The sequence below is a fragment of the Xiphias gladius genome, chromosome 7 (assembly GCF_016859285.1).
Source record: "Xiphias gladius isolate SHS-SW01 ecotype Sanya breed wild chromosome 7, ASM1685928v1, whole genome shotgun sequence".
Classification (NCBI taxonomy): domain Eukaryota; kingdom Metazoa; phylum Chordata; class Actinopteri; order Istiophoriformes; family Xiphiidae; genus Xiphias; species Xiphias gladius.
Window position 1 is genome coordinate 273,612 of NC_053406.1, and position 22,340 is coordinate 295,951.

Sequence of the window (22,340 nt, forward strand, 5' to 3'; positions counted from 1 at the left end):
TAACACCTCATGTTCCCCCACCTGTCTGCCCAACAAGGCCCTCCAGTCTGCCAAAGCTAAGGTATAACCCATAGTCAGCTGGCAGAATTGTCTCATCCACGGTCCCCCTCCTGAGGTGGGTGGTGGTAGCTTCTCCACCAAACAATTCATGTCTGTGAAGGAAAAGGGCTGATATACAGCACCCCCTGCTGGGCTGGCTACTAATGGCATCATATGCGCTTTTTGCTGTATTACCTCTTTCTGTGCTGCAGGTCTGGCTGTAGAGTGTAAATAATAGGAATGCTGAGCCGACGGTGGCTCCTGATTTCTGGTGAAAGTACCGCTTAACCGAAGGATTTCTACTGGTTGACATTCCATGCTGTCTTCTGATGCACTAAGTTCTACTCAGTGTCCTCACCGACTGCGTCTTCTTCCTCACCCTGCTCCTGTCTTCCCCAGGCTGCAGGAACGGATGTAATAATTCTTTTCTTTTCCCTTTTGTCATCTTGCTCTATCTGGCCAGTAGCTAGTGTACTGAAATGTATGAGTGGTGGATCGACCTCTGTCTGCATTCTAGAAATGAATGGAAGACCTGAAAGCATTCCTTCCTCTCCTGGTGTAGAGCATGCTGGAAGTGTCTATGCGCTGGGACACACTGGCGGTGTAGTCTGAGCCAGTTGATTTATGTCTATAAGACAAACACCACTGTCGAGCGGTGCCGCAGTGGTAGATAGCCCCATTTTCAGTGAGTCTCTTCTCTGTTCTTCCTGTCTGGTCAGTGCTAGGGTGCGCATGCGTCTCTGCATGTCCTGAATGTCTTCCTCTAATGTTTGCAGCTCTATCGTTCTTAGTCTATTTCTCTCTGTCCTTGCTCTGTCTAAAGTCTCATCAGACTCCTCCTTCACGTCTAACACTCCCTGTACTAAAACGCCTGGCATTTGATAAGGTGGAGGAGCAGTTGGCTCCCCTTTAATATTCAACCCTGGGTAAAGTGAGCTGGAACCTTGAGCTCCTTTCCCTGCAGGTGAGGACGGGCTGATCTTTTTTCTGTCGCTCCTTGCTCCATGCACTCTTCTGTAAGAGTGAAGGACTGCTCTTCTCATGCTCCTCTAGCATTTCCTTAGCCTCTGTCTCTAATTTAGAGGAGAAGCCTCCTCCCCTCTTCTCTGCCTTCAATCTGTCCTGCACCTCCTCCCACATCTCATCACATTTTTTACATGTTTTTTGTCTATCTTCAGTTGCTTCACCAATAAGCACCTGTCTTTTAATCAGTTTCCACTGCTCTTGCTGTTGTTTTTCTAACATTAGCGTTACAATTTGAGGACCACAGCCCCTATCTGCACACTCCCTATTAAACTCTCTGTCCATGTTTGTGTGATGGGGTGCACTTACATGTATGTAGATTGTTTTACTCACCAGTCCTCTCCCTATCTGTTGGGTAAAAACTAATTTTTATCCTCCCCAATGGCCAGTCAGTGTGTATGGCATAACACCCGAGCCACTGACCCTTTGAACTGCACACACTTTTATAGTGTGGCATGTGGTTTGTTATCACCGTTAGGTTACCCCCACACGTCTTTGCAGTTCAGACACCTGGACTAAACTTCAACAGAGACACCGTTGTACCTACCACCCACTTTAATTGTTGGCCACTTTTATTATAGTCAATTGGACACAATTTCCTAAATAATCACACAGTCTCTTAGACCACCGTTGGGTTGCTCCAATATGGAATTTCTAGCAACAGCTTAGGGATCACAAGCTCAACCCCTCCCACGGGTAAAAACATAAAAGATAATAACTGCTAAATCTAAACACTCTGCAGCAAACTATCCTAGATTGCCGCTTCACGCTCGCTCCCCTGGTCCTTTAAACGACTTTTTCATCAACGCCTCATTGATAGACTTATTGACCTTGCTATCGAGGATTTCCGCACTTAGCTGGGTCGGTCCTTTATTATTTATTATCTTTAGCCTGAGTGCTAGAGCTCTTCCTTCCCTCGTTACTGGCTGATTAGACCCCCACGAGTCCGGGTATACCCAAGGGAGTTCCTGACTACCAACCTTATTTTAGCGCCGCGCCTTCCCTGCAGACGGTTCTGTTGAACACGAGTTACCATGCCTCGTCCTGCAATGGCTCTGGACACGCTTAAGCATTGCGAACCTGCCCCTTTTAATTTAGCGGATATGTAAAAAAGTTCACTAATTCTGCTGGTCTTTTATGAAAAACAGGTTTGCACTCACTAAGGAGATTCCCTTCTCATCAGATCATAGATCCTGAAGGGTTGATTTATCGATCTCCCTCGAAGGCACCCTCTCAGTTGTCAGTCACCGGGGACCCCTTCACCGATCGGGGCCTCCCTGGAGGCACCCACTCGGTGTACTAATTACCCGGGGACTCTTCCTCTGACTGCATTTTAAGCAATCTCAATCCTCTTAATTTTAGCTGTATAGTAGACAATAGGGAAACACAGTACAACGTTATTTTAGAATTTTCCAATATACAGAATTTTGGTTTAAACGGGCTTCTGCTTACCGATGTTTTAAAGAGGCCTCTCTTTGTCCACAGTGTCCCAGTTGTCTATTTTTCTATAGCGCAAAGCTTTTTTTTTTAAACGAAAAAGTTTTAGTTAAAAAATTCCTGCCTTCATCACGTCGGGGTCACCAAATTGTTGAGTCCATCCTTCAAAACATCAGGACTTGCATTCACTTGTATTCATTTAGTGAAGTATGCAGGACGCAAAAAGTTAAATTCACATCTACTTATTAAAATATAGCAGTGTCTTAAAGATTGAGGTTGCTTACAGAGCTCTGGACCAGACTATGCATCCCTGACATGCATACAGCATTCACATCAGTTCACGAAGTCTGAGTGACTATTCTCTCCCCGGTCCAGCAGATATTAAGTTTAAACATAGTAAATAACGTCAGCATGGTCATCTTCTTATCGGCTGAGACCTCCGTCACTCCTCAGGTAGGTGCCTCTCTCGTACGGACATTTCACTCTGGACATGATTGACTCTCCCTATTTAACGACTTATCTGTTGAAAAAGAGGTAGAAAAAGACAAGACACTACACAGCACCCAAGGACAGTTTTTCAAATTGTCATGCCGTTTCCATATAAGGGGTTGTTTTTCACATATAGACAACCATATATCTTTGGGTGCATTCTTTACAGAATAAAAACTATGTTTAGTACAAGCACCTGAGTTCAATAAGCACCATAAGCTGCTTTCTTTTAGTCTCATAGTAAGATAATATATAAAAACACATAAAAATATCCCTTCACTTCCCAGATAAGGCGGTTTTGTGGCTGTAAAAATGAAATAATATCATGGGCTGAAAAAATATGAGAACATAGGATTTGAACAGAAATATTTTACAGGCCTTGGTTTTGGGACCCATTCATGATAAACAAAATCTGAGATGGTGCTGAGACAAATTTATCTGATATGACACAGAATGACCCAAGTTGCATAATTTTTGACTATTGTCCGGCCAACGTAAAATTAAATTCATAAACAACTAGCATGAATAAGTTACCCTACCTGGCTAACATTTAGGTTTTACAGTAAGTTAAGGTAAGCTAGCTAACTAACACGAGTTAGGAGACAAAAATGACCAACTTACTGAACAAAATGCAAAGAAGAGGAATCCTCAGAGTTTCTGTAAGAACAGCTGCCTGTGGCATCAGGTCGGTTTACGATGCTGGCAATGAAAATGTAAAAACCTTAGCTCTTCTTTCAGAAACTGTTGTGCTCACTCCGCTCCCCAAGTGCATCTGACTGAGTTTTGAGAGCCCCTGTCAATCACAGTTGTCAGTGATTCCAAGATCTGCCCCTTTTTACAGTGTACCAGAAAATAAGTTATTAAAACCATGCTTATCTGAAAAACGTTGGAACATACATTAGCGTGATGAAAACTTCCTAAAACGGCAGAAACCACCTTTGGGAAAAATACATGATTTGTAAGTTCAGTTTTTATTTTGGCTCGTGTCCCATCTGCTAACATAGATGTTTATGATGTATACTGCAACCGGCCTGTAGAGGGCTTCTTTTGGCTTCACTACTGGGGAGCTGATGTGTCCTCCATTTTTATATACAGTCTGTGGTCAAGCTCCAAAAACAGTTTTCCTCGACCCCTGTCGCCAGCCCCTTGATCACTTGTTGCAAGCCATGTTCTCCCCTTCATCTCCCCAGACCTGCCATTCTCCATCCACCCACCAGATGTGCCCAGACTTTCTTCCTGTCCCCGTCTGCTCACGTGTTTTCCATCTTCAATCACCTGAGCCTACCTGCCCACTTTTAATACCTGTTCCTCATCTGCCCACAGTACTTATATCAGCTAATTTTTCCCCAGTCAGTGTCAGATTGTCTGTTTATGTTCCACTGTGTTTTTCTAACAGCATTTAGTTTCCCGTTGCCTGTACCTGCCTGCCTGTCCACTTGTCTGCCTGTAAGCCTGGTTTTTACATAGTCAAGCAACTTCACTGCATCTGCCTGCCTGTGTCTTTGTTTGGGTCCTCCCTGGCTGTGCTGTTACCAGTAACATTGACACCTTTGTTTTTGTCAAAGTGTATTTAGATGGAAATCTTTTTTGGACCCAAAAAGAGTCCTACCTCTTACTTCAGCCCATGGTACAAAACACAATCGGACCCCAGATCCTATTTCTTTGTTCAAGCTCTCACAGTTAGGGTGGAAATGATTTTACCAGGTTGGCAATAATTTTCTGACAAGTCATTATTTTTACTTTAGTGATGTCAGTCATAGGATAAATTTGGCAGATAGGGTTTTGCATACCAAAACACTTACATAACATGTTAATAACATGTTCAGTTCTAGATGCAAAGAAAGAGGAAAGCAGTGGGGGAATCCAGGAAGCACTTAAAAGATGGAGAATGGAAGGAGAGTCCTCAGTGAGTCAGAATGAGCAAGCCGGAAGAGAAAAAGAAATGAAGAATGTCTGGGTCAAATGACTTACGAAATTTACAAGTGTCCTTTGAGACACTTACAATCGAAAAAATAATTCAGAGGACCTTTTACTGTTACTTAAATGCATTGATGCATTTAATGCAATAATGGATTCAAACTCATTGATTTAGTTAAACCTTTTGAATTGCAAATATAATTTTAATGAGTTGTGGTGACACAACAATATTGAAAATCATAGGTACAGTGCTGCCGGAGTGCACCAAGAACATTCTAAAGTCAGTCTAATATTTGATTGTGCGGTCAGTTAGAGTTGACTAATGTATGTAAACTTGCCACTGTAGGAACAGTGTTTACATAACGTTTTTAAACAAGCCGCAACAGTGGACATTTTGTAATCACCCTAAAAAGTGACTTGTAATTTTGTTTTCAAACTATTTCTTATGTACATTTTTGTGCATGGTGTCTCTGTGACTATTGTAACAGGTTTGGTGAAGCAGATTTCCAACAGTATGTCTCATGCAGGGGAGCAGCACTTTTAGGACATACTTCTTGAGGTATGATAATTAACTGGAATTATATTTTGTGAAATTATAACAATTATTTTGTCTCATGCACATTTATGCAACTTTTTTTGTTGATCTATTAAGGCTCTAACCTGTCTTTGAATTTGTCCCACAAGGTAATGAAAGAGTTTGAGGGAGCCCTTTATATGATAGTGATTAAAGGTGCCATCATTGAGGACAGACCCACCTAACTGAGTCCAAGAGTCTAACCATTGAGGTTGAGGGAAACCACAGTCCTGGAGGTAATTGAAGTCCCAAGGTGTTGTGTTTTGTTGATGGGCATAAAATATGGTCTGAATCCCAGCTATCCCAATGTACCAAAATGTACTCGAGTTACATACGTTATTATGAAATATTTTAAAGGCTATTCCTGTAACTTGATGGAAGAAAGGGCAAAAGTACTGAGTCCATAGTTCAGTATTTTAGTACAGAAAAAGTTGCAGGTTTTTGAGAAGATCAGGGCCTGCTGTATTTGTATTTACTGCTTATATTTCATGATATTTGTAAGCATGCGCTATGAGGTTAACTGCAATATATGTTTGCAATACGGTTAAAATCCAAATATTTTGGCTCTCTAGTTCCTCCTGGGGGACCATGAGGTGTTCCCAGGCCAGATGAGATATGTAGTCTCTCCAGCATGTTCTGGGTCTACTGGTAGGGCCACCTACCAGTTGGACACGCCCGGAAGACCTCCAATGGAAGGCGCCCAGGACGCATCCTGATCAGATCCCCGAACTATCTCAACTGGTTTCTTTTGACATGGAAGAGCAGCTCTAGTCCTAGGTCCCTCCAGAAGTATGAGCTCCTTATCTCATTTATAATGGTGAGCCCGGCCACCTTACAGAGGAAACCCATTTCAGCCCCCTGTATTCAGGATCTCATTCTTTCGGTCACTACCCAAAGCTCGTGATCAAAGGTGAGGGTTGGAATGTAAAGACGGGTGACAAATTAAAGGAAAACCTGAAAAATGAGTGAACAGGATGACAATGCACACAAACCCCTCCACCTCATTAATGTGGCAATTCATTAATATACAGTGGAAACCACTTATAGTGATCACATCCGTCTGGGTCAAATTGATCACTATAGTCAGACGATTATTATAACTGAATTTTTCTTCTTTTACTTCTCATGCAGTTTACCATCTAATTGACATTGTATATTTATTACATGAATATACAGAAATGAAACGGTCAGCTTTGCTATTTACTGACTTAAGGTGGTCCTAGTGGTTATAGTTATATTCTGACACTTTGAGTTTACCGTTGTAATGACTATAAACATTATTTCTTCTGACATGAGGTCTTTCTTGTAAAAATGATGAGTTGAATGAATGAACTACTGAGAGTTCACATCATCAGCATATTAGTTGATTTCCCTGCATGCACTTTTGCAGAAAACTCTCCAGAGACTCCTGTTCTGTAGCTTGAATAAAATATTCCTCATGGAAACGTGTTGTGTGTCTTTAAAACTTGAAATTAAGTCATTTTTGTTTCTTCTCATAATAATGAAAACTATGAGATCTGTGATAGAGGCCCATTTAGTCTCTACACCTGCACATTTACAATTTAACAAAGTCGCTGAGAGCAGCTTTGCATGTTGTTTTCATACTGACTCTGGTACAAAATGGCTCCAACAGGAGCAGCTGCAGCTGTAAGTTCTTCATGTTAAATGAAGAAAAGACAAAACTAGTCGGAACAACTTCACTTTTATTTGTTTATACTTTAAGGCTAGAATCTGTCTCTAGTTTTTTCTTACAATAATTTAATGTACTTTAATAAATTACATTTTATTCAGGGTTACAATTTGTTATGTACTTTCAATGTCACAATCAGAAACGCATTTTAAATTATAGTGTTTTGAGCAACCAAAAAACCTATATTCATGACCAAAATGAAAAATGTAATGAAGCAAATATGACTGTGCACATTTCCAAAAGCACTAATGAGAATGGGAAAAGTGAGTCATTGAACCTGCGATCACATTCTATGCAATTTTACTTTAGCAGTTCTCATCCTCCTGGCATGGACAACAACCAGGATACTCCTCACATATGTCTGTGGGGTCCTGTACACATATCATACAGCAAATATGCCAATACAATCACCATGATAATCTGATAAAGTGTAGTGTTCTGGAGGTCTCTTAACCGCCTGCATTTACATTGTAGTCTTCCAAATGCCTGCTGTACAAGCACCCTCCCATAGCTGATTCTCAAGAACTTCGATTTCCTCAGAATCCTTGCATCATGACCCTTGCTTATTGCTCCCAAAAAGATGTCCCTGAATTCCCCCTCTCATGTGCGATCTCTTGTGGAACCACAGAGCAGAAGTTTTTTTCCTATGTAAGTGGTCCCCTCACTAATGTGTAGCACCAATAAGATCTGGTATACCACACATTCAGTTGAAGGATGCAGCAGTAATCGTTTTCAACACTTGAGGCAACACTTGAATTCAGATCCTTTATTCAAGTAAAAATAGTATTACAGCACTGCAAAATATTCCATTGCAAGTAGAAGTCCAACATTTAAAAAATGTATGAATAAAAATGCACAAGTATTATTAGCAGAATATACTTAAAGTGTCAAAAGTTAACCCTATATGGTCGCACTGGCCCCTTTCGGAGTCTTATAATATTACACTATACATTACCTTGTTGGATTATAATCTGGAATTTTGTTTCTTGAATTATTATTGATATATTACCAATTAAGCAACATTTTACTCATGGCTGTAATTACCACTGAAGACACTGAAGATATGCCCTATGTATTTTTTCAGGGAATTTGAGGATTTTAGTAACTGGGAGGAGTTCCATTCCACAATGAAAAACTGGCGGATATTTCAAATGAATATACTAATATTTTTAGACTGTATATTTAAATTTAACTACTCTTACATGAATCAATATATAACTGATTCAGTATTTCACCGCCAGTATTTTATGCAGAGCAGTGTGGAGAATGCCTTGAAACAGTATCTAGACCTTCATATTGGGAAATACAATTTACATAAAATATAATTTAACAGTTAACTATGAATAAAATCTGGAAACTCAAAATAATTTACATTTTTTTTAGAAACTTTCTTTTTGGTGTCTAGGGGTGTGTGGGGGTAGTAGGTTAGTTGGGGGACTTTAGATCCCGTTTATGGCCCTGGCTTTAATGTTATAGCTGGTTGAGATAGAGCTATGCAACTATACTATGTGCAAACGATTAATCTGCAAAGTAAGTAGTAACTAGGCTATAGATGTCAAATAAATGTAGTGGAGTAATACATACAATATGTTCCTTTGATATGTAGTGTAATACAAGTTGAAAAATAGTATACAATTTAAGTTGTAAAAAAGAGTAGGCTAATTTTACTTAATATAGCCTACTCTTATAAAGGTACAAAACTTAAGAAAATGTACTTCTTCATTGAACGCTGTACATTCTCTAACCTCTGCCTCATTCCACCACTTGTTAAATGAACAGCTGTTTACTCGTGTTGTAGGTTTTCAGAACAGGCAGCAGGGGGTGATAGTGTTTCAATGCAACATGGTTGCTAACGGCAGTAAAAAAAAAAAAAAAAAAAAAAAAAAGAAGACGACGGTATTGAACACTTCCGTTTTCAGTGGCGTTCGATGATGTGACTCGATACGGAGGTTTTCACGATACCAGCGACCTATTAAAAGCCGCAGGTCACAGCTACAGTAAGCTTAACCTTAGAGTTTGTTTGCTAGTGTCTCTGTCAACTACTAGCTATATTGTATCTACGAAATGTTTACCTGCAAACCAGTTGTGTCTAGCTAGCTAACAAAAGTAGCTAGCGTAGGTCACCTTAGGATAAAGACTGGAAACACCGCAGCATATGAAGCATACATGTTTAAAATACATAGTATCATGTAGCCATCATATAAAACTGCATGGGCATTCTAGTTTACAAAAAAAAAAAAAAAAAAACCTATTCACCTTAGAAAATAGAAGATGTTCTATACTTTGATATAACATTTTAACAGGATAAAGCGATACCATTGTATACTGTATATGTTAAGATAATAATAAGATAACATTATTTGTTTTTAGGTCTATGCAAGAAAGTTTACGTAAATAAATGTAAAACTTGTAGCTTACCTTACAAATAAATATACTGTTACATAGACCTCTGTTAATGTATATTAGTATCCATATTCCACATTACAGAAGGCGTAGTCATCAAAAGGATCCTTGAAACTGTGAGGCAGTGTTGCATTTATTCACATGTTCACATACAATCAAAGCCCTGTTATTACAAGGATGTTGTAAGGCACTTTATTAATGTAGGAAAACAAAACAGAAAATAGCTGCCCAGACCTAAGTAAAAGCCAGGTAATAGCATAACATTACATTATAGAGTATGTAACTGTTCTATTTCTCCCTTTCTGCTCAGTTAAAGTTACTTTATATGATTAGCACAGCCCTTGGTATGTGAATTGGGTTTTTTTGTGACGTGGGCTGGAAAAAACTTCAAAATAAGCAGTCAGACACTATATAGCACTTTTAAAGTTATGTTATTAATGTTTTAGCTAAAAGTTGCCTATGTACACATCCAGTAGGTGCAGAGCAACATTATCATCAAATTGGAGTCATGTTTTTGTCTGCCTGACAAATGTAACTGTCTGTCAAGTGGTCCATGAAGTCCTGTAAAGACAAACACACGACACTCAAAACAAACTAAAACCAGTGCAAAGCTGAATTGAGCACTGTGAGTTATACCTGTAACATCCATGAGGTGATCTCATCACTTTTCCAATGCCTCTTATTTGAATGTAAATACAAAACCATTACATCTTGCTGATTTTTTTATTTCTATGGTTAATATTGAAATATTGTCACTAACCTGTAAAAACACTTATATTTTCACTAACTGTAGTTGTCAGTTGACCCCCGAGGAGGAAGGAATGTCACCTCTAGTTGGAGCTGAGTTGATCCAGACACCAGTGCAGCTCTATCGTTATCTCCTCAGATGTTGCAGACAATTGCCAACCACAGCAATGAAGAAGCACTATCTACATGCCATAAGACAGGTGAGGTATTCATAAGTGATCTTGGATATTGTATTATGTAGAATTGTTCACATTAAAAAGTAATGCCTATACCTTGAAATAAGATAGAAGTGCTAATGATACATACTGTTATTCTTCTTGTATATTTTCACATGACAGTTTCTGAGTCTCCCATTGACAAGGACAATTTCTGGACAATGACACGATGCCAAGGGGTGCTAACACTATATCTTCAGTTGTAGAGTAGTTTGAAATCTAAAGCAGTTTGATATGTTTTAAAGTTAGTCCTACACTCAGTACCATGATGGGTCAGTGGTTAATACTGTGGCCTCAAAGCAAAAAGATTCTTGGTTCATATCTGACATGGCCGTTCTGTGCCGAGTTTGCATGTTCTCTGTGTTCACAGTTTAACATCATGCTTCGGTTTCTGCCCACACCAAGACATGTATTTTGGAGACTTGCAGTACTTCTTAGAGCTGTCCCAGCCAAAACTAAGTCATCATTTGTAAAATGTAGATTTACTGGTAGCTATCAGAGATTGTCATGAATGTTTTATTTTCAGTATAAACTGCCAAATACTTGTGTAATTGCATGTTCTGCTCCACCAAAGACTAAAGAGACTTCATAGTTTCCTCAACTTTCCACTTAAAGGAAAATTTGGGCATATTACAACTTGGGTCCAATTTTTGTTTTGTAGTGCATTCTCATTATCAGTTAAAACTATAAAATGTGATCTGTAAAGCGAAGACCTCCACCAAGGCCAATTTCAAATAACAAACAACAGAGTTATGAGAAAAAAAATTAAAATTCATTTTAGATGATCTGAATCTGCACTGAAATTGAATGGGTTCTTCCCCGACCCATACCCCATTCCTCCACCAATTTCAGTGCAAATTGGTTCAGCACTTTGTGCATAATCCTGAGAAAAAAACAAACCAACAAACTAACAGACACAGGTGAATACATTGGTGGAGGTAATAAAATTGTACTCTATAAAGTCAGTCCTGCAATATGAGAAAACATTGCTACAGCAAGGTCTGCACAACTACTATGCACAGAACGATAGCAAGAGCAATAAAAGTTGAAGTCAAAGCTGAACCAGGAAATTGATCTTTAGATTGTAATGGATGTTTAAAACATACACTTTAGGAAATAATTTTTCCATTTCCCTCCGTTTCCTGCTGTAGTCCCAGATCTCAGCAACTGACTTTTAGTATAATGTTATTGTTACTGTTAGGCAAGGTAGCCAAATCTAAGAAAATCCCTAATTATAGGAAATCATAGTTTGAATTGAATCTAAGGATTATTTTCATTGTCAATTATTTAGTCCAAATTTTTAAAAATATTTAATTTAGTGATATAAAATGGAGAAAAGCAACAAATCCCCACACTGGAGAAGCTGGAACCAGAGGTTTGTTAGTTGCTGATCAATTTTCTGACAATCAGCTAGTTGACTAATTGTTTTCAGCTCTACTCCTTTAAACCTCAGTGATCACCAGATGTGAATAATAAGAAAAAACATAATTTCAGTACTATTCAGCTGCCAGTGGATGGTGGTCTGACCCAGTGTCTGCTCTCTTTTTCACATTGACATTCAGAAGGGATCACCTGAATTTTCTGTTTAGATTGATATGATTTTCAGCTATGTGATTGTCAGATAAGCCTTGCTATTTGGTGACTGTGACAACAGAAGCGTTAAAGTAGTCATACACTGCTGGTCCTTTCTTCTAAGCAGACATTTTGGCGTTGACATTTTACATTTCCTCCATAGCCATACCAAGCTCTCATTGTATTGTGTGTGTGTGTGTGTGTTTGTGTGTTTATAAATACTACTCTGGGGGTGAGTATTAACCAAAATCTGAAGTGCCATATTGTGTGGTTCAATTGGGCATGTCTTATCATATATTTGCTCATAAATCAAGATGCCTTTGAGCAATCCTTATTAAACTCACTGGCGATATCCTGCGCTATCTCCTGAACATACTCACTGAGTTTTGTTCACATCTAATGAAGGGGGAAAATGATTTAACTTGGTGATGAAGTAACAAGTGTGTGATTGGTCTCACTCCTCCTCTAAACAGAATTAAACTAGCTGAAGTGACTTTTTTGGTTTTGTCAAGCCTGATACCCGCTCATTGCTGCATACAGTTTTAATTTTGGCCAACTGAGCTGCTTCCCTCTGTTGAGTGCAAAAGGGCTTGAATCGCTGCTTGTGGCTCTATTTATTTTATGTTCTCGCTATTAGATAAATAGCAAGTCCTATTTGATACTTAAAAGTTGTTTAATGTCATGCTGTATCTTATGCATTTGTACAATCATTTTCAGCACTTATACAAAGTACATTGTATAAGTGGGACATATGGGACACACCTATGATGATATGATCATAAACAGTACTTAAACAGACTGAACAATCAGAAGAGTTCAGTGGGCTGAGTTCATCTGTACTTGTGTCTAAGCTCACTTCTGGTCTACATTCTCCTATCATCACGCTGCCAAAGGTTCCCCTTTGCTGTGTTAACTGCAGTATTTTTGTTTTTACTTTAATATTTTATTTTCAGTGGTATTTGTTAACTATGTTTTGCTATGTAGCTGCAAGCATGAGTTTTGTATTGTCTGACTTCTTTGTTGTGAATTGGTTTGATGAATGCTTGATGTCTCAAAGTCATTTATAGTCTGATCTCATCAGCTCTGAGTTAGTTTTATGAATCAAATGAATCGCGGTTAATTTTGTTTGGCTCATTCAAGACAGGCTTTTCACAATAAACCCTGCTTTTCTGAGCCTCCTCTATGCAACACCCCTTTGATGCTTTACTTTTTGTTTCCAGGGTTACAACAGTCACTCAGATGAAGGTGACCCAGAGAGGATACAAATGATAATCCAAAGAGCAATAGCAGATGCTGACTGGATTCTAGATAAAGTAAGGATGAAGGCCCTTTTTAATATTAATACAAAAATACATACTGCAATTTTTAATTCTCTTTTTGATTTACAGTACACCAAGAAGAAGTGAGGTTCATAAGAAACAAGGGCATCCCATGCTGTGCTGCATTTTGCAGTGCTGCACCTGACATGGTTCAGTTTTGGATGTAATGTTTTATAGGTCTCTGTCTTCCGTGTCTCTGCTTTTTCAGTACCTGTTCTGAATTTTGTCAGTGACAGAGCATGACACGATGTGGGTGAACGATGAAGTAACATTTGAGGAACAAATCTCACAAGTCAGACTATATAAAATCACTGCTCAATTCAATAAAAATATTAAAGTGTAAATACTGTTCTTAGACTGAAGCTTGTTGACCATGTACTGTTGATCTTTTTTAATAAAGCAGTTCTCAATAATTGTTTTCTTATTTACAGGGTATGCTTAAGAGTTACATTATAGACATGCACAGATACTCGTCCACAGTGACTAACCTCCATGACTTATGCTCAGTTGCTAAGAGCCTGGGAACAGTGTAAAAATATACGGATATCAAGTCACTATTATTGACCAATACATAACACAATGTAAAAACTTGCTCCCCTGCCTGTCCAGCATCTTTACAGCAAAAAGTGATACATTTTCTTATATAATTTACAGTATTTATTCAAGTATAACCACTTGTCAGCTAATTAATGCAGGAAAGACAATGATACAGATAATAGAAAGAGGAGAAAAATGTATTTGAAAAAGAGAAGACTGTACTCTGCATGTATTGTTCCCACAGACTGGTTGTACCAGAAAAATGAAATAACAGCAACCGTAACAAAAATGGTCAAGTTGGGGTATCAATCTTCTATCATTTAAAACCAAAATGTACTTACAAATGCATGCACATGCAATATTTCTATTGATACAAAAAGTAATATCTAGATATACAGAGTAATTCTTAAGTATAAATAGTATAAATAATATTCCTTTGTATAAATAGCTCCATCTTCTTTAACGTTGGTCTCAGATGTTGAGATATTTGGTGAGAACAAAAATTAATGTTCCTAGTATATTCAAGCTTACAACATAGAAAATTGTCACACCCTTTGACCGGAGTTGGAACATGTACAGTAACAGCAGCTGAATGTTATTTTACACGCAAAAGCAGAAATTAGGTGTAAAGGGAAGGTGTAGGTGTTATAGGATGAAGATGGAGCTGGAGCTTTGGGATTGCTTCAGAAAGAGGGGGTGCAGCAGAGTAATTCTCTGAAGTGGGTATCACCCAGAGAAAACAGGACAGGCACTCTAAATGTGATTGCAGAAGTTATACATTTTCTGGTGTCTCGGTCACATCTTTACTTCTGTAGAATAAACTGGTCGATGAACTCGTTCTGCTCAGACTCCACTTTGGACAACGCTTCATACTCAATACGATATCTGAGACAAGGAAAAAAACAGAAAACTAACTGTAACCAAATGAATGCATAAAGCAAAATCCATCACTCACATGAAACTGATTACAAATGCTATGTATAGTAGAAATCATGATATAATCAACCCCCCTTTTTTTTCCAAGGACGAGCATCTTGTCATGATGTCATGACATAACCTTTATTTTAACTGCTCAAACACATACAGTGCATTCAGAAAGTATTCAAACCCCTTCACTTTTTCTCATTTTTTTTATTTCGCAACCTTATGTTAAAATAGTTTAAATTAATTTTTTCCCCTTAATCTGAACTCAGTAACCCATTATTGCAAAGCAAAAACAGAATTTTAGAAATTATTGCAAATTTATTAAAAAAGGAAAAACTGATATTTCACATTGACGTAAGTATTCAGACCCTGTTGCTATGACACTTGAAATTAGCTTAGGTGGCTCCGATTCCTCTTGATCATCTCTGAGAGGTTTCTGCACCTTGATTGGAGTCCACCTGTGGTAAATTCAATTGATTGGACATGATTAGGAAAAGCATACCTATATTTGTCTATATAAGGCCTCACAGCTGAAAATGCATATCAGGGCAAAAACCAAGCCATGAGATCAAAGGAACTGTCTGCAAAGCTCGGACACAGGATTGTGTTGAGGCACAGATCTGGGGAAGGCTAAGAAAAAATTTCTGCTGCATTGAAGGATCCTAAGAACATAGTGGCCTTCATAATTCTTAAATAGAAGAAGTTTGGAACAACCAGGACTCTTCCTAGAGCTGGCCCAATACCAGCCCAACAGTGAAGCATGGTGGTGGCAGCATCATGCTGTGCAGCAGCAGGGACTGGGAGACTGGTCAGGGTTGAGGGAAAGTGAACAGAGCAAAGTACAGAGATATCCTAAATGAAAACCTGGTCCAAAGATCTCAGGAGCTCAGACTGGGCCAAAGGTTCATCTTCCGACAGGACAATGACCCTAAGCATACAGCCAGACAACACAAGAGTGGCTTAGGGACAACTCAGTCCTTGAGTTGCCCAGGCAGAGCCCTGACCTGAACCCAATAAAAAATCTCTGGAGAGACCTGAAAATGGTTGTGTACCATCATCTACGATTCGCACGTTAGCATTTGAGCATGTGAATGGCTACTCACGACTGTTAATTAAAAATAGTTTTACTCAAGTAGAAGTAAAATTACTTGTGTAAAAATATACTCAATTAACAGTACAAAGTTAGTCAGTTAAAATGTAGTCTGACTAAACGTTGCTGCATTACATTTTTTAAAAGAGGGAAGGGGAGCTAAAAATGTTATATGGTGATAATAATGATATATAATGAAAATGGTGATAATAATGATATATAATAAAACTATTAAATTTAAGAACATGCTACCAGGCATATATTCATTGGTATTTTTTTCCAGGTGAAAACTGCACCAAGAGCACCAATAAATTCCAGTCAGGCATTTTGCAGCCTCTGCATACAACTGATAATTACAAATATACACTCAGTTGACAATTTATTATTAGGTACACCTAGCTAAAACTAGATCAGTCTAATACAACAGCCCTGCATTAATCCTCCATTCCTGAAGGTTATTAAGGTTTTTAAGGTAATTAGTTTTTATTAACATTTTTTAAAGAGTCGTTGAATCAACTATGATAATTTTGGTGATGAGCTGTACTGCATTATATTAGAGATGTGTTTCTTTATTTAGCCCACCTTCATTGGTATAAGTGGAGTGGACAAAATAATAAAAACACCTGGACACCACAGGGGGTCCATAAGACTTTATGTAGTAGTAGTTTTGTTTTGGAGTTTGTATTATTTTTAATTTTGACACCAAGATTTTCATTTTTAGTCCAAATGCATATTGGCTCCAAATATCGGTCTCCTTGATTTTTAATAATTGGTATCAGATATCGGCCCAGAAAATACCATGCTGGTCGAACCCTACATGTGATCAATTTGCAGTCTAATAATACTCATCATGTTTTATCTCTTTTGAGCTCTTTGTGCCACCAGAGAACAACAACAGTCGTTGAATCAACTATGATAATTTTGGTGATGAGCTGTACTGCATTATATTAGAGATTTGTTTCTTTATTTAGCCCACCTTCATTGGTATAAGTGGAGTGGACAAAATAATAAAAACACCTGGACACCACAGGGGGTCCATAAGACTTTATGTAGTAGTAGTTTTGTTTTGGAGTTTGTATTATTTTTAATTTTGACACCAAGATTTTCATTTTTAGTGCAAATGCATATTGGCTCCAAATATCGGTCTCCTTGATTTTTAATAATTGGTATCAGATATCGGCCCAGAAAATACCATGCTGGTCGAACCCTACATGTGATCAATTTGCAGTCTAATAATACTCATCATGTTTTATCTCTTTTGAGCTCTTTGTGCCACCAGAGAACATAAATATACTCGTCAAACGCAATAAAGTGCAGACTGACCTGCTGTCAGTCATGACAATTAGATTTTTCTTTGTGGGTCCATAAGATGTTCTGATGATGCAGGATGAGATCACCAAAACTATCCAATTAGTGAATTACCTGTCGGTCTGTATGACTTCATGTGTACTCCTCATTGTTTATTTATATGAAATCAGTGTGAACACATCAGACACAATGGACCAGAATTAAAGAGCAACAATTAATCATCTTTTCCCCTTGGTCTGGACCAAGAGAGTGGAACTACCGGTGTAAAAACACTCTTAACACTATATAAAAGTGCATATTGTTTAGATATTTTTTATATAATTGAATTGTCAATGTTTAGACCAGGTCAAGTTTTCGGGCATGTTACTACAACTTGCAAAGGCAGCATCTTGACCTTTTAACTATTTATCTATTACTTTTAGCTATTTATTTCAACTGTTTTGTCCTTTACTTTTAGCTAATTGTTGAAACTGTTACACTGTTTCTTGCAGCTTATAATTTAAACTGTTTGTACATTACTTTAGCAAATCATTTCAACCAATTATCCTTTACGTTGAGCTAACTATTTCATCTGTTATTTTTAGGTGAAATGTGCAATTTTTTATCCATTACTTTTGGCAAATTACAGTTGGATGATTAGTATTTGGACAGTGACACAACTTTTGTATTTTTGTATCTGTACACTACCACAATGGTTTTGAACTGAAGCCATCAAGTGTCAAAGTATAGACTTTCAGCTTTAATTCAAGGGGTTCGATAAAAATAATTGCATTAACCGTTTAGTAATTACAGCCAATTTTATACATAGTCCTCATTTTCAGAGGCTCAAGAGTAATTGGACAATTGACCAACAATCAATTTCATGTCCAGGTGTGGCCTGTTCTCTCATTATTTCATGACGAAATTAAACAGATAAAAGGTCTGGAGTTGATTCCAATTGTTGAATTTGCATTTGGTAGCACCTAACTGTATATCAAGTTTATTCATTACTTTTAGCTATTTATTTCAACTGTTTTGTCCTTTACTTTTAGCTAATTGTTGAAACTGTTACACTGTTTCTTGCAGCTTATAATTTAAACTGTTTGTACATTACTTTAGCAAATCATTTCAACCAATTATCCTTTACGTTGAGCTAACTATTTCATCTGTTATTTTTAGGTGAAATGTGCAATTTTTTATCCATTACTTTTGGCAAATTACAGTTGGATGATTAGTATTTGGACAGTGACACAACTTTTGTATTTTTGTATCTGTACACTACCACAATGGTTTTGAACTGAAGCCATCAAGTGTCAAAGTATAGACTTTCAGCTTTAATTCAAGGGGTTCGATAAAAATAATTGCATTAACCGTTTAGTAATTACAGCCAATTTTATACATAGTCCCTCATTTTCAGAGGCTCAAGAGTAATTGGACAATTGACCAACAATCAATTTCATGTCCAGGTGTGGCCTGTTCTCTCATTATTTCATGACGAAATTAAACAGATAAAAAGGTCTGGAGTTGATTCCAATTGTTGAATTTGCATTTGGTAGCACCTAACTGTATATCAAGTTTATTCATTACTTTTAGCTAACCATTTCATTTGTTTATATATTACTTATCCTTTAATCTTACTATTTAAACCATTTAATTGTTACTTTCAGCAATCTATTTCAACTTCTCTGCTAGCTTACTAACTAGTTTCATGCACTCTAAGTGGCCTCTAAGGTGGGGCACTTGAGTAGGAGCATACTGGTCAAATTGACAATAGATTTACTAAAAATCAACATTACACCAACTTACAATCCTGTTTGGATGTTTACGTTTTTAATGAATGGTCATATACATTAGTGTCTTAGCTTGTTGGCTAAGACAGTACAAGAGAAATACTGTTGGTACATGTGGCATTTTATTCACTTGCTGCCTAGCCTATTTATTCAGACTTAGATGGACTGAAAACCATGACTTATCCAGCACAAACCAATGCCTTTGTGGCTGGGTTATGGAGTTGTCCCACACACAGTTTACCTCTCAAGCTGCATCTTTTTCTCTGCAATGAGGGCCTGCAGCTGCTGCTGTTGAGCCTCCCTCTGTTTTGCCACTGACTTCAGCAGGTTTCTGGCTCCTATTGCCTAAAGAAAAGAACACAGGATGAATACTAGTAAGGTCTTGCTCTCATGAACAAACCGATGAACATACTGTATAGTATACCTGAATGCAACTAAGATGATTTAAACAAGAGTTCAACCATTCCAGGTGCTTCAAAGCTTTGACATATAAGGACTACAACTTCTGTGATAACCAATGAAAAGCTGCTTTAAATGTCAAGCTTACCTTCATCTTTTCTGTCTCTGCTTCTTTTGCCAATTCATCAACCAGCTCAATAAGACCTCTGACTATCTTCTGAAACTGGCCAATTTCTGTAAAAGATAACAAATTCATACACCTGTACCTCCTGTTGATATTAGAGGGGAAAAACAGTCATGACCAAATTGGGGGGGGGATCTTCAGTGCTTACTGTCAACAAATTCTTTACACTCTTCCTTAAGCTCTGAGGTCTTCTGGCTGACATCAGGCTCCAGTACCCTCAGCTTGTTGAGTTCATCGAAATAAAAGCCTGCCTCTGCTAATGGGTCTTTAGCCATTGCCAAAGGCCCTGTCACAAAGTAGTCAAAAAAAATGTGGGATTAAGAAATGCAGTGGACAGCCTTCTTTACACGGCGCATTCCACAGATACAGTAAGAAATAACTTTAAACTGAAATCAACAACATTTACAGCTTGATAACGTATCTTATGCTGATGAGTAGTTCGCTATGTAGCTATGATACAGTGACAATATCTATTTTGCTGACAGTATGCCTGCCGGTATCGTCAAAATAGGATGCTTGCTGATGTAAAATACACATTTCATTGAGTTATGCCTTTCAATGAAAAACCGCCATCTGGCAAGACGGTCCAGTGCCTCGTTTCGCCTGAAACTTTACTCACTGGACCTTTAGTGTTAGCATTAGTAAGATACCTATAGCTACAAATGTTAAGTCTCAGCGAGTGTAAGTGATCTGGCTGATATTTGCGTAAGTGTAACATTAATCATGTGTACTGTAAATGAGTTAAATTGATTTAGCGGTGATATCACAAAATTAATATTACGGTTAATCTACAAATATGGAAACAGTGTCAAATTAAGGGTGTTCACATACGTAAGGGCTGTTTTTCCCCGCTTTGGCCTTACCTAACCGTGTTAATGATGGCTTTAGCTATCGTCCCAAAATAGTTAAACTAACTCAGCTAATTAACTACATGTCGCTAGCCTGCTCACAAAAGCTAATTGGACGTCTTAAAAACAAACTACTCTCACTAAGTACAATTAAGTTCTTCAGATAGTTATATTGAACCGTATTTAGTTACGTTCGGGACAGAAAATTGTGTATTTTACCTGTTGAAACTGCTTTCACCATCAACGCCAAAAGATCTGTGTTGTATGACTTTGTGGCAAAGCAACTCACACTAAACAGCCAAAGCTGCTTCTCCTATTCTTCCTCTTCTTCTTTGGGGTTTTACGGCAGTTGACATCCGTTAAATTGCATTACTGCCTCCCTCTGGTTTTAATCTTCCACTACAATCTTGTAATTCATATTTTCTGCATGAAATCAGGACGTGCTCCACTGTCTCCTTTTTCTTGATAGTAATTACAGTTTCCCTGTGACCAAAAAAATGTAATCTTCAAGTTGTTGTGACCTATTCTTAATCTACTCATAATTACTTGTTCCTTTCTGCTGGTTCCCCTATTCCTTCCTCCTCCTACTTTATTTTGTATTTCATGCAAGTGTCTTCCTTTTGTCGCATAATCCCAATACTATTGCCACCGTATGATTATTTACCTCCAAACTATGCTTTTCCCCTCCGATTTTGACAGTTTATATTAAATCCACATATCATCTCCGGACCGCCTCTTTTGCTAACTTGTCTGCTTTCTCATTTCCCGGGATTCTTGAGTGTTCTGGTACCCACATGAAAGTTATGTTTTTCCCCTGACTGGCTAACCTTGAATTACTAAACGGCTGTTCATATACTAGGTCTTGGATATTTCTGGCTGATCCTGTTTTAATGTTTGACAGTGCTGACACTGAGTCACTACAGATGAGTATTTTACTTGCTATCACATCTTCCGCCCACTGTAATGCTTACAGAATTGCAAAGAACTCAACAGCATAAGCATTGAAATAATCTGACATTCTCCCACTGACCCCAGTCTGGTGACTGGAAATCACCACTGCTGCCACTTTTGCATCTGTTAGTGGATCCTTTGACCTGTCTGTAAAAGGCTGTATGTAGTCACAGTATCCCTATATCTGTAATATTCCTCAACTAGATCTGCTGTTTTATTTTCTATGATTGATATTCAGTAGCTCCACATCCACACACGCATTTTGCAGCATCCATTCGGGTCTCACAGGCCACAACACAGTTGGACGAAATAAAATTTCATGAGCTGTCAGTTGTCCTGCTATGGATTTACCTACCCATCCAAAACTTGATTTATGTACTTTTCCCCTCTCCCAATAGGCCTCCAAGACCCTCTTAGTTCAATGACTTTCTTTGTGTCATTTTAGATTTAACCAGTGATTGGCCATCAGCTGTTTCCTACGGAACCACGGTGGCATTTTTCCTGCCTCAACTTAGTGAGCACACACTGATGCCGTTTTCACTGCCCCTAACGCAAGTCTTCAGAGTACAACCCTGAATGCACAGATTTGACCATAATCTATTCTTGCCCAGATTAGGGCTACATACAGTATATATATTTAAACCCTGCCAGACACCTCATGACATTACTGACTTTCTTGCTTTTCTTCAATATACTTCTTACATGTTCTCTCCATGTTAGTCTGGGGTCAGAATGTACTCCTAAAAATGAAAGCATTCCACTTTCTCTAGATTATTTCCATTTAGTTTAAGGTTCATTCTTTGCTTGATTTTCTTATTTGTGAAAAGCATTACTTGAGTTTTTTTTCCAGAGAGAAAAACCCCATTCTTCCCCCCTTCTTGTAACTTGATTTATCCCTTCTTGTA

At 38.1% G+C, this 22,340-nt stretch overlaps 2 protein-coding genes across 2 annotated transcripts; one reads left to right on the forward strand and one right to left on the reverse strand.

Annotated features, from left to right (window-relative positions):
• Positions 1–9,034: 9,034 nt before the first annotated feature.
• lyrm9 (LYR motif containing 9) lies at positions 9,035–13,838 on the forward strand. Its single transcript, XM_040131154.1, has 4 exons — positions 9,035–9,166; positions 10,366–10,519; positions 13,327–13,419; positions 13,495–13,838. The coding sequence occupies exons 2-4, from the start codon at positions 10,394–10,396 to the stop codon at positions 13,510–13,512; spliced, it is 237 nt and encodes a 78-aa protein (XP_039987088.1). The 5' UTR covers positions 9,035–9,166; positions 10,366–10,393; the 3' UTR covers positions 13,513–13,838.
• On the reverse strand, positions 13,802–20,835 carry ift20 (intraflagellar transport 20 homolog (Chlamydomonas)). The gene is made up of 5 exons (XM_040131153.1): positions 20,704–20,835; positions 19,785–19,922; positions 19,601–19,686; positions 19,295–19,398; positions 13,802–14,847 (listed from the first exon to the last, which is right to left on the reverse strand). Exons 1-5 carry the CDS (start codon positions 20,723–20,725, stop codon positions 14,766–14,768), a joined length of 432 nt encoding a protein of 143 aa, XP_039987087.1. The 5' UTR covers positions 20,726–20,835; the 3' UTR covers positions 13,802–14,765.
• Between the last annotated feature and the right edge of the window lie 1,505 nt (positions 20,836–22,340).